Below are 12,961 nucleotides of genomic sequence, written 5' to 3' on the forward strand. Positions count from 1 at the left end.
TTGTAAACAGAGTACGTAACTCCCTGTCCCAACTAGCTGCCTGATAAGCAAGTAAACACTGATAGAGCTTCTTATGAGTGCAACCTCGAACAGACGGAAAGACAAATAAGGATGTGGTGCTTAATTCAGGTCTGGTAGGTATTTGTATGGCAGATAATGTGAGGTGCAGTTAGCTACACCTCTTGAGGTGGTATTAACTGCTCTGCACTATCTGTTGTATTAACCAGTGACCTTAATATTAACTGTAAGATGCATTCCCTACCCTTTCCATGCAACAAAATGCTATTTTCTGCATTAGCTGTTTAGTATGAGAACCGTAAAGTTCTGCATTAAACAGATAATGCAATTTAGTAAAGAGGACCCATGCTGTTTGATTAAGAATGTGGATGAATATATTTACTTATAAATTATAATATTTAACTGCATAATAGTGGAGACACTAAAACAATCATATTACATTTCAGAATGATTTATCTTCAGAGTTTAATTCTATGAGTGAAGAACGAACTTCTAGTAGAATAATGAAGCCAGTTTCTCTGGGTAAGTTTCTATATTGAGCATATTTCTATGAATATGTTTAAATGCAAAATAATACTTGGTTCTTATTATAAATTTGCCTAGTATGATAGTCATATATGCTATGTAATCTACTACAAGTGTTAGATTACAAGATATTTTAGCAACTCATTAATCAGCAACAAAGTAGAAGGGGACGCTAGGCAAAAAGATATACAGAAGATGAGAGAGTCGGTATAATAAATGAAAAGCAATGAGCATAAACTCAGTCAAAGCAATAAAGGTCAGAAACCTCAAACTTTGTAGAGGTAGATTTAGATATTGTTGCTATTACAGCGACACCATTCAGTGACTTCCATGAATAGGAAATAACTATATTAGGCTATAATCTATTTAGAAAGGATAGAAATGGTTGAAAAGGTAGAGGAGTAGAACAAAATGAAAGTGGCCTGAAAAAAGGAGGAAGTAATATGGTTCATTTTGAAAAGATAAGATGGAAACAATACATAAAGGAAATTTGAAATAGTAGAGAATAGGTTAAAGCAGTGTTCTTCAACCTTTTTACACCTATGGACCAGCAGAAATAAAATAATTATTTTGTAGACCGGCATCAGTCTGCAGACCGGCGGTTGAAGAACACTGAGCTAAGTTGTGGGCCAGATCCGCCCATCTCTGGCCCAGACCCCGCCCCCATAGTACTAATTGTAACACCATTTTTTCCTTTCATTTTTCATATATACACACAATATAATCTTATTAACAACACATAATGGTTAACCACAAAATTAAACTATACAAAGCACACTGTACGTATGCTTCTCAACATTCATTCCTACTAGAACAGATTACCCCTATGCAAATACGGGACCAAAAACTAAAAGTACTAATATATACAAACAAATCCTAAGATTCAAGACTCTGCATGCAATGCAACCCCAGAGAAAAAGAAACAAATGCATTTCTTCCTGAACAGTGCAAAATACAGACAGCAGATGAAAATTCTCAAAATTGACACAATTCAATCACTAAATTCAAAACTAAAATCATTCCCCCTACCTTTGTTGTCTCCCTCCCTCCATACTGTGCCTTACCTTCTGGCTTGCTCCCGCCTGGCCGTTTTATGCCGCCCCTGGTGTTATCTTCAGGCCGGCTCCCTCTTCCTCACTGATGCAGTGCACAAAGCTGCGGGCAGCGGCTCCTTGCGTGTCCCGTGCCTCATCTGGAAGCCTTCCCTCTGATGTTGCGACAGGCTTCCAGTTCAGGCGCAGGACGTGTGTTGGAGCCACTGCCCGTGGCTTTGTGCACTGAGTCAGTGAGGAAGAGGGAGCCAGCCTGAAGATAACGACGCATCGGTCGCACTGTGAACCAGCGGTTGAAGAACACTGTTTTGGGCCTGATGCACATGCCAGCCCTGTGGACCAGCAGGAAATCTCTGTGGACTGGCACTGGTCCATGGACCGGTGGTTGAAGAAAAACTGGGTTAAAGAACTGAAGGTTACAGAACTGTTAGCACTTTACCTGTATTTGTGCACATCTAAATCCAAAGCACTTTATTGGGATCATTTAATATACCACTGTACTTCTGTCTGACAACAATTGCTGATTTTAAATATTTATTTATATTTCCAGTTCAATAGATGTGTCATTCTGGACAAGTGGGTTATATCCCCCATGGCCGCAAGCCATATGTAGAAAGAGTCCACGTGACCCTACTACTTCACTGGGAGCTCTACTGCCACCTGCAGTTTTCCTTTGTGCATGTGAGCCAGAAGGAGTGTTTTCCAGTGCAATAGGGGAGACATTCTAGGCAAATGGATAGTATCCCAATGGCCGCATGCCTTCTGCAGAAGGAATCCAATCTGCTCTACTTCAGTGTGTTCTCTTTCTCCACCTACAGTTTTTCCCTTCCACACGCATACCAGCAGGAGTGTGTTTGTTCTGCTCCCTCCTTTTTATTATTTTATTTGGTGTTTTTCATCCCTTTTCCGGGATTTTTTGTGCTCAGAGCAACTATTCAGCTCTGCCTGAGTGGCGAACTCACAGACTTCGGTCTGCAACTGACAGACCAATCCCAGTGAGTACCTGTCAGCCAGCCTGCATCTGCTTCTGAGGAGTTTGGGCTGTCCCCGTTTCTCCTACTGCCGGACATAGTTCAGTGCAGGCTGTTGGGCATACCTAGGAGACTCGATGGTATCTCGCAGGGTGCCAGCTGTGTTCCGCGCCTCTGCCCGACCGTCGGTCCGCAGGGGTAGAGGTGCAGTCAGGCATGGAGTCTCACTGGCAGCCCTGCGGTATACAAACCTAAGGATTAGATTAGATTAGATCATGGAGGCATTCTAAACATGAGGCAGTGGTTCTCTGATTCCAGCTACTGTGAGAGAGCTATAGCAGTCTGCAGCATATTTCCAGCAGTTCAGCACAGGTTACAGTGAGTAAAGGCTGTGTTTAGCCTGTAAGGTGAATCGGGTGTGGTTGGGTCTGAATTTTTTTCCTGTTTTCAAGGTTTCTGCAAGTCTTACTCTGTTCCTCCACCTGAAAAATCCTAAAATCAACATTTTTACTGTTTGCTAAATATGAAAAATATCACGATTTTGGCGCAAATATCTTTGTGGCTGCCATCTTGGATTTTTAGCGATCTTTTTTTTTTTTTTTTTTTCAAAAGTTCCCTGCTCCAAAACTGTGATTTTTGTTGGGATGGAGTCCTTAGGCACTCCTAATGTGGATTCTTGCAAGGATTGTTCAGATTGGACGCTTTTGGAACATTTTTGCATCACATATTGCATGGTGCAGCTGGGAGTGGCAGCAGTGCAAAGCTTAGCCTCTCCCCTGATTCAGCAGGTAACTAAATGCTCAATTAGCCCAGCAGGGTGGTTTATTTTGGTTTTGGTGCTCAGCACGGCTGATGATTCCATGTGCAAGGCTGTGGACCCTTCGCAGCCTCATAACCACATTCTTCTGTCATCTCAGGGTGACTCTGTGCCCCAAGAGCCAGAGGCATTGCAGACTTTGTGGCAAATTTGCGGAATGCATCACTCAGCAGATGTTCTTCCCCTGTGCAGTCCCATTATGCCTCTAATCTGTTTCTAAGCGACATTGCTTCTATGGGCAAGTCTTCCTCTCAGTCTACCAGCGCTGCCTGATCCTGATCTTGGTGATCCTTCAGATGATGACCAGCTCACTGGTCCTATTTTCTCCAGCACTATGCTTCAGGGCACAGGATATCAGGGACTGTATTCTGGCTCTTCGGAGTCCTCAAGAGCAGCTTTTCCAGCTCTTATGTCTGAGTCTCTGCAGGAGCTGATTTGGTCACTCAGCCATCTCTGTCCACTTTTTCCTCCTGGCTTTGTGGAGTGTGCTGCCAGTCTTCCGCCTTTCCCTGGCACCCTGATATGAGCATTTTAATCTCAGAGCAGTATATCTCTCTGGAAGGAGCTCTTAAGATAGCATGGCCCATGTCTTGCTTTTATTCACTGGCACAGGGGTGCAAGCAACTTCTGGGTCAGCCTAAAGTGGATTTTTGAGTTTTCAGGTGTCTTCCTGCACCTCTTTTTCCAGTGCAGGTAGTGTGATTACGGATATGCAGGACCACCGGCTAGATGGTTTCCTCTGGAGGCTTTTGCTGCAGCTGCTTTAGGCATTAAGGCTGCTTCAGCAGCATCCTTTGTCAATTGCATCTGTCTGTCTCGGCTGAGACGCTCTAAGGCTGTGGAGCTTCCTCCTCACCTTCTTTTGGCTTCTTATGTGAGTACTGGCTAAGGTGCCAGGGTACTCTGTTCTTGCTTGCTGGATGCTCTGGATTTGCCACTTACAAGGCTCCTTCCTTCTATGCAAATGAAAAAGACTTGTTCTATAAATCTGAGAGTAACTTAAGTTAATAGAATCAGATGTGGAGTACTCTGTTTGAAATGAATTGCCGATTGATCTAATACCATATATACTCGAATATAAGTCGATCCGAATATAAGTCATAATTCCCTTTTATCCCCCAAAAAGGAGGGAAAATGGTTGTCTCGAATATAAGTCGGGCGGCTTAATATTCAAGTATCCTGCCCTGTCAGGCTCTGCACCCAGCCCCCTTCCTTCCTCCCCTCCCCTATTAGGCTCTGTGCCCAGCATCCGTCCATCCTTCCCTGTCAGGCTCTGCACCCAGCACCCTTCCATCCTCCCCTCCCCTATCAGGCTATGCACCCAGCATCCTCCCCCTCCCCTGTCAGGCTCTGCACCCAGCACCCTTCCATCCTCCCCTCCCCTGTCAGGTTCTGCACCCAGCCCCCTTCCTTCCTCCCCTCCCCTATTAGGCTCTGTGCCCAGCACCCGTCCATCCTTCCCTGTCAGGCTCTGCACCCAGCACCCTTCCATCCTCCCCTCCCCTATCAGGCTATGCACCCAGCATCCTCCCCCTCCCCTGTCAGGCTCTGCACCCAGCACCCTTCCATCCTCCCCTCCCCTGTCAGGCTCTGCACCCAGCACCATTCCCTCTCTCCCCTGTCAGGCATTGTACCAGCCCCCTTCCTTCCTTCTTTCCCCCCTCCCCTGTCAGGCATTGCACCAGCCCCCTTCCTTCATTTCCCCGTCAGACTCTGCACCCTCCCTCCCTCCCTGCCCTAGCCTCATACGGTACCTCATCTTGGCGATCCGTGGTAGAGGTGCAGCGGGCAGGAGCGAACTTTCCAAGTTCCTGCCCTGCTGCTAACCGGCTGCTGCGAGTTCCTTCGGCTGCTGAGCGACATGAGCAGGAGCACAATTTGGTGCTGCTGCTCGGTACTGAGAGGCATCCTTACTGGCTCCCGCGAATTCTCGTATGAGGCTAGGGCAGGGAGGGAGGCGGGGGTATTGACCCAAATATAAACCAGGTCCCCCATTTTGGCCCCCAAATCCCGGTTTATATTCGAGAATATACAGTAACTATACTTTGTTAGGTGTTAGAATTGTCTTGATTAGTATAGTATCCCTGTTGTAATCTTTCTTGTAATTTTATGGTTTGCTTGTATCACATTTATATTGCACTCTGACAATGCTCAAGTGAAAGTTTATGAGAAATCCATCCTGGACTTGTACTAGTAGTTTTTTTTATTTCTAAACAATTCTCTCCTGCTGTTATGTACTGTAAATCAAATTGTTCGATAGTTGACCTTGCAGTAAGAGAGCAAAAAGGCAAAGGTTGACCAAAAATGAATATTTTCCCCCCAATATAGAGGCAAAGGAAGCACTGCCAGAAAGTCTTCATCATCAGTCGTCTGGATATAGCTCAGTACTATCCACAGACACATCTCCCAAAGCCATGACTATTAATTATTGTGGTTTGACAGATATTTCAAAGGTAAGTAAAACCGGCAAATGCTTTACTGAATTCCTTTGAGAGGTCAAAAGAACAAGTCAGCATTGGCTTTAGTTGTATGTGCGACTGACAAAAACAGAAAACTAAACAAACGTTTATCTGCATTTGTCCATAAAATATTTGTTGATATGTAAACAAATCTTAATGTCATTTTGCTCTAAGCTAGAAATTACTTAATGTTAATCTTAAAAGTCTTATGGACTCTGAAACAATACCTTCATTTGTGGCATGTTTAATTGCAGGATACAACAAGACAAAGAATGGAAAGGTTAAGCAAAATGTAAGTAGTAGTATATCCTTTGCAAATGTTCATTTTTGTATAAGGAATATCACAGAATATAGTTTATAGGAAGAGTGTATATATGTTCTACTTAGAGGTGTCCATCAGTTATGGAGTATGTTTATGGCTCAACTGAATAATAAATCTATCTGTTTTTACATTTGTAGTCCTGAAATACTGCTTGGGTATCCAAACAAGTACTTTAAAATACAGTGGTACCTTGGATTACGAGCATAATCCGTTCCAGGAGCATGCTCGTAATCCAAAATGCTCGTTTATCAAAGCGAGTTTCCCCATAGGAAATAATGGAAACTCGCTTTGATATGTTCCCCCCTCCCTCCCGAGGCCGGCAGCGCTGCTCCCCCCCCCCCGAGAACCGGCATTGCTCCCCCCGCGAACTGGCACCCTCCCCCCCCCGCGATCCAGCACCCCCCGCCGCCATCGGGCACCCCCCCCGCCGCGAACTGAGGTCCCCCAACCCACCCGAACCCTCTTCTTACTTTAGTGTAGCCTCCGCACCGGCACCAGCATGTCCTGTGCGTTGGTGCCAGTGCCCAAAGATCTGCCTCCTGTGCTGGGCCTTGAGCATATGCACATGCTCAAGGCTTGAGAGTTCACGTTCTCTCACGTGAACTCTCAGGCCTTGAGCATGCGCACATATAAACTGCTTTGAGTTTTGGAAGTAGGACAGAATCATAATAATCATGTTGAAAGGTGGAAGTCAATATCCAATGGCATGGCCACCATATAATTTTAAACATGTAGGGTAAATATTCAGAAGGGTTTAATTGGTCAAGAGAGACAGGGGTAATGCTTACATCTGATGTTATTAAAATAGAAACATAGAAGATGACGGCAGAAAAGGGCTACAGCCCATCAAGTCTGCCCACTCTGCTTACCCACCCCCTGTCTATGCCCTAATGACCCAATTTCCTTATCTTGACCCTCGTAGGGATCCCACATGGGTATCCCATTTATTCTTAAAGTCTGGCACGCTGTCTGCCTCGATCACCTGCACTGGAAGCTTGTTCCAAAGATCAACCACTCTCTCTGTGAAGAAATACTTTCTGGTGTCGCCATGAAATTTTCCGCCCCTGAGTTTGAGCGGGTGCCCTCTTGTGGCCGAGGGTCCCTTGAGAAAGAAAATATCATCTTCCACTTCGACACGTCCCGTGAGGTACTTAAATGTTTCGATCATGTCTCCCCTCTTCCTACGTTCCTCAAGAGTGTAGAGCTGCAATTTGTTCAGTCTCTCTTCGTACGAGAGACCCTTGAGCCCCGAGATCATCCTGGTGGCCGTCCGTTGAACCGATTCAATTCTGCGCACATCTTTACTGTAATGTGGCCTCCAGAATTGCACACAGTACTCCAGATGAGGTCTCACCATGGCCCTGTACAACGGCATTATGACTTCAGGCTTTCAGCTGACGAAACTTCTATTGATACAACCCAATATCTGCCTTGCCTTAGATGAAGCCTTCTCCACTTGATTGGCAGTTTTCATGTCTGCACTGATAATTACTCCTAAATCTCGTTCTGCTGAAGTCCTAGTTAAAGTTTCTCCGTTCAAGAAGTACGTCCTGCATGGATTTCCGCTTCCGAGGTGCATGACCTTACATTTCTTAGCATTGAAGCCTAGCTGCCAGGTTGAGGACCAACTTTCCAATGTAAGCAGGTCCTGCGCCACATAATTCTGTAAACTGCATTCACTTACTATATTACATAGTTTGGCGTCATCGGCGAATAGTGTTATTTTACCTTGAAGCCCTTGAGTCAGATCCCCTATGAATATGTTGAAAAGGAGTGGACCCAGGACCGAGCCCTGCGGCACTCCACTGGTCACCTCCGATGTTTTAGAGAGGGTACCATTAACCACCACCCTCTGAAGTCTGCCACTCAGCCAATCATTGACCCATGCAGTTAGTGTCTCTCCTAACCCCATTGATTCCATATTGCTTAGCAGCCTGCGGTGTGGGACACTGTCAAAAGCTTTCCTGAAGTCCAGGTACACGACGTCCAAAGACTCTCCCAAGTCCAACTTTCTTGTTACCCATTCAAAGAAGCTGATGAGATTGGATTGGCAGGACCTACCCTTGGTGAATCCATGCTGACTGGGATCTCGAAGATTCCCTTCATTCAAGATCGTGTCCAATTTGCTTTTAATTAGTGTTTCCATGAGTTTGCACACTATTGATGTGAGACTCACCGGTCTATAATTCGCAGCCTCTGCCCTGCAACCCTTTTTATGCAGAGGAACGACATTAGCTAATTTCCAGTCCAAGGGAACTTTCCCCTTACTTAGGGAGAGATTGAATAGCTCAGCCAACGGTTTCGCCAGGACATCGCTCAATTCTCTGAGCATTCTTGGGTGCAAATTGTCTGGTCCCATGGCTTTGTTCACCTTGAGTCTTGCCAGTTCACTGTAAACTTCACCTGGTGTGAACTCAAAATTCTGAAACGGGTCTTCTGTGCTTTGTGTTGCCTTCAACTGGGGACCGTGTCCCGGTGCCTCACAGGTGAAGACTGAGCAGAAGTATTCATTCAGTAGTTCAGCTTTATCGGAATCTGCTTCCACGTAACTTCCGTCCGGTCTTCTAAGGCGTACTATCCCGCCTGTGTTCCTTTTTCTGTCACTAATATACCTGAAGAAGGATTTGTCCCCCTTTTTAATGTTTTTTTTTTTGTAGATATTGTACACTAGGCACTAAGTACTATGTACTCCAACCTAAAGATATTGTGATACATTTTCACAACTTTTCTCTGAAGGACTCCTATCAGGCCACCCACAAACAGAGAAGTGTTACCTGTGTCACTTATTCTGCAAACTTTTTCCAGTACAATAGGAATGATATGCTGAACCATAGGGTTGTCCATGCCCGCTCACGAGCATTCTGCAGAAAATATCAATCACAGATTTACAGCTCCTTCTCCCTGGTCTCTACTGCCCTCTTCAGTTTTTCTTTGTGCAAGCGAGCATGAAGGTGTCATTCTGATCTGCTCCCTTTATTTCTTTATTTTTGTGGTCTTTTTCGGTTGCTAGCAGGTTTTATGTGGCTCAAGGACTGGCTGTGCCTGCTTAGAGAGGAGCAGTCTTAAGAGACCTGTTCATCTAGCCTGCTGAATATTTGTGGAGCTCAGGGTTCTAGGTCCTTAGCATTTGCTCACTTCCTTAAATTGGTCAAGAGCTTGAGTACAGGCTGTTAGGCATCAATAGTATCTGTTGGGGAGCTCATGGTGCCAGCTGCATTTTGGCTCCCCTTCTCTTTGCGGCCTGGAAGAGTGGAAGTTCAGTCCGACTGGCAGCCCAAAGATCTCAGCATGACAGTTGATTGGTAGCTTGAGGCAAAAAATCTCTCCAGATCCAGCTACTCTCAAGGAGCTGAGGCAGGCTACAGCACCTTTTCCCCTGCCCGTGATCTGCGAGTACAATGACGCCAACTCTCATGACACCGTTCTGAAGTTTGGAGGTTGTCTCTTGGATTTTCTGGAGGCTTGGGAGCATATAACATCTGACCACTGGGTCCTGGACATTATCAAAGAAAGATAAAAGAGTTAGCCTCCCTTCTTGCTCCATGCACATTCAATGCGAGGGATTACCTCATCCTGGGCTGAAGCCAGGACTTTTCCACTGGATGAGATTTGCTGGGTGGTGACTTGTTCGTCCCTTCACACTTTTCACCAAATTTTATAACATAAACCTAGCAACTCAAGAAGACTCCTCCTTTGGAGTCTCAGTTTTGAAGACAGGCTTATCTCTCCCATCTGAGGTTTCTGGGACTGCATAGGTAAATCTCTTGGTTCAGCATACCATCCCTATTGCACTAGACAAAGAGATTAGGTTCTTACCTTGATAATATCTTTTCCAGTAGATAGGGATGATATGCTGAATCCCCTGCCCATCATTGTCGAAGCCCCTGCCTTGACCTGCTACTTGGAGGCTGCATCTTTGACCTTTCTGCCAGCTATCATAAATTGGAAGTCATTGTATATTATCTGTATATAGTTACATAGGGTTTCCCCAGAGTTCTCCAGTTTCTTAAGGCCTTTTGATAATAAAGATTATTTGTTCCTTTCCTCTCCGTGGCTTGGTTATAAGCTATGTGTTTATATTTATGAGCTCTGACCGGCAGGCGGCTTAGCTGTGCCAAATCTTGACCTGTCGGCGTGGCTTTCTCAGGAAAGAGGAAGGCTTTTCAGGTAGAACAGACCTAGGCTCCTGCCTAGTCTGCCAGGCCACACTGAGATACTTTGCCAATAAAAGGGAGACACAATTCAGGTATGTTCAAATTCTCATTCTTAGGCTTTATTGAACCGGGGTCTGAATACTATCAGCCACCCTCATGGAATTCTAATAATTAAGCACAAAGCAAAAAAATACCATACAGTTGTCAGAATTGTCATAATGGCTCAAAGTCTATGTATGGCATATAACTGCATTCCCCTGGACTTTCTCTATTTAAAGATAGTCCTCTTCACAAGGGTTTGAATAAGCAGAAATGTCATGAAAATAAAATTCCCAACAATGAAAGTAAACTGCATAAACTTAGCCAGTAGAAAAGAATAGCAAACTTTAAAGATAAAGTTCCCAGCTAGCTCATCAGCATCAGCTGAGCTTTCCAGCAGTTGGAGCACAGTAAGAACATAAGAAATGCCTTCACCGGATCAGACCGAGGTCTATCTAGTCCGGCGATCCGCACACGCGGCAGGCCATTTTGGTACTCCTTTATGGAGACCCAAAATTGCCGTATCCCTCAATATGATTTGCAGGAAGGTGTGCATCCAACTTGCGCTTGAAACCCAGAACCGTAGTCTCCGCCACAACATCCACCGGCAGAGAATTCCAAGCGCCCACAACTCGCTGTGTGAAATAAAACTTTCTGACATTTATCCTGAACCTGCTGCCACTCAGTTTCAGGCAGTATTAGATAAGATAAGCTAATAGCTTTGCAGAGGTTTTATCGCAGAGGCTTCACACATTCACAGATACAGTCCCTTTATCACATCATCACCTCAGGCAGGGCAGTATCTGAGCCAAACGGAGAGGTTTTCCTGCACTCACTAATCAAGGCCAGCTGGTCTCAGGTTAACAGAGAGCCAGCACACAAAATGCAGCTTTGTTGCACTTCACCTCATTGACTAACCTCCATTCCCTCTGGGTTATAGTCAGCTTCCTGAAGCAATTCAGTGGTGTCCATTGCCTCAGCTTTCTCAGCAGCTGGGGTCAGGCTTGGGAAGTCCTCTGTCATCTCCACATCCTCACTAGTGTGGGGTTGAGGAGGAAGACTTCTCTCCTCACCTGTCTCTCTGCTATGCTGCTGGTGCCTTTGCCTTGATTCCTCAGCTTCACCTCCGTTCCTGCCTGTGTTCCTGCCCTCCTCTCTGTGATTCAGGGCTTTGCTTTTACGTGTGTCATAGCCCCACCCCTCTTTCCTTGGAGCAGGGGGATTGGGCAGGAAATCCCTAGAGAAATAATTCTCGTTTCTCCTAAGCTGAGAGTGTGCATACCTTGCAGAACTAGGTCTCCATTTCTCAGTAAGTCCTATCAGGCTTTCTGATGAACTTATTCTGATATGGCATTCTCTGCTGTATATTCTTAGGTTTAAACCCTTGCTGCTCTACCTCACTGTCTGAGGGGTAGTCAGCCATTTCACTATCCTTACTTTTAACCTGATCAGCTCTCCTGACCAGGGAGCGTGCTCTGCTTTTATCCATTACAGGGACAAAGCTGGCTACGGGTTTGTCACAAGGCGCCTTTTATTAAATCTTTGCCTACAGTCAGAAATATGCACTGCTGGTGACCTTTGACTTTGCAGGTTTAAATTATTTCTATCAGTACTTGGTTGCTTTGTTTAATAAAGTGTATTAAAATTATATGTCAAGTGCTCCAGTGTAATAAATATGTGTGAGTATACATTGATTACGATTAAAGAATGGCACAGGGACAAATTTTTCCCCATCTCCGCAAGAACTCATTTTCCTATCCCATCAAGGTATTTTCCTTTCTTTGCCTCATTCCTGCAAGCTCCGTCCTCATCCGCACAAGACTCAAACACTTTAAAATCATAAGTGTTCAAGGTTTGTGTGATTAAGGTAGATCTTACAGGAATGGGGCAGTTAAAGGAACAGCGACAAAACTCACGGGGCAAAACGGGGAAATTGAGTCCTGCGGGGATGGGGACAAACTTGCCCCCGTGTCAGTCTCTAATTACGATGCCACTGGTAATCTAATTTGCTTCTTTTTTGTTTTTTTGTTATTTTCACTCTCTCCTTAGGATTGAAGAAACATCAGATTTGTTGAAATGTGCAAGCAGTATGTCTTGAGTGGCATTTTTTAGTTCCTAATAATCTTATAATTATAGTTTATCTGCACGAAACACAAATTTGTGATAAAATACTGGAAGCCTTAGTTACTGATAAGAACCATATTTTTTGTCTTTGTTTTGTTTTTTATTATATCAAAATAAATATGTTTTTAAGACCTATGAGCTATGATTGTCTTTATACTTGCAATTTAAAATGGTAATTTTTAGGTTATATTTGTTCCCTTAAGAAAATAAGGAACTACTCTGGTAGCCAAAGACCAAGTTCATAGTTAAGGTAAGGCCAGCATCTAGCATAATACCCAATCTAATCATTTATCACAAGTAGCGTCTACTATATTTTTCATCCATAGGATGCACTTTTTCCCCAAAAAAAATGGGTGGAAAAAAGGGTATGTCCTATGGAGCGAATGCAACCCCCACCTTCCCCCCTCCCCCGCGGCCATTATCTTATTTTGACCGCTGCTCCTGGGCTCTGCTCCTGCCCATGTAAGTAGAGGAAAGGAA

General features: G+C 44.7%; 1 protein-coding gene across 5 annotated transcripts in view; it reads left to right on the forward strand.

Moving 5' to 3' along the window:
- Positions 1–12,616, forward strand: part of CEP44 (centrosomal protein 44) — a 94,270-nt gene extending 81,654 nt beyond the window's left edge. For all 5 annotated transcript variants that reach the window (XM_033942642.1, XM_033942650.1, XM_033942622.1 and 2 more), the window contains 4 exons: positions 465–540; positions 5,712–5,836; positions 6,097–6,134; positions 12,407–12,616. In XM_033942642.1, the coding sequence (XP_033798533.1) occupies positions 465–540; positions 5,712–5,836; positions 6,097–6,134; positions 12,407–12,455 (288 nt within the window). In that variant the 3' untranslated portion in view covers positions 12,456–12,616. The remainder of the gene's footprint in view (positions 1–464; positions 541–5,711; positions 5,837–6,096; positions 6,135–12,406) is intronic.
- The last annotated feature ends 345 nt before the right edge of the window (positions 12,617–12,961 follow it).

Source organism: Geotrypetes seraphini, chromosome 1, assembly GCF_902459505.1.
Source record: "Geotrypetes seraphini chromosome 1, aGeoSer1.1, whole genome shotgun sequence".
Lineage (NCBI taxonomy): Eukaryota > Metazoa > Chordata > Amphibia > Gymnophiona > Dermophiidae > Geotrypetes > Geotrypetes seraphini.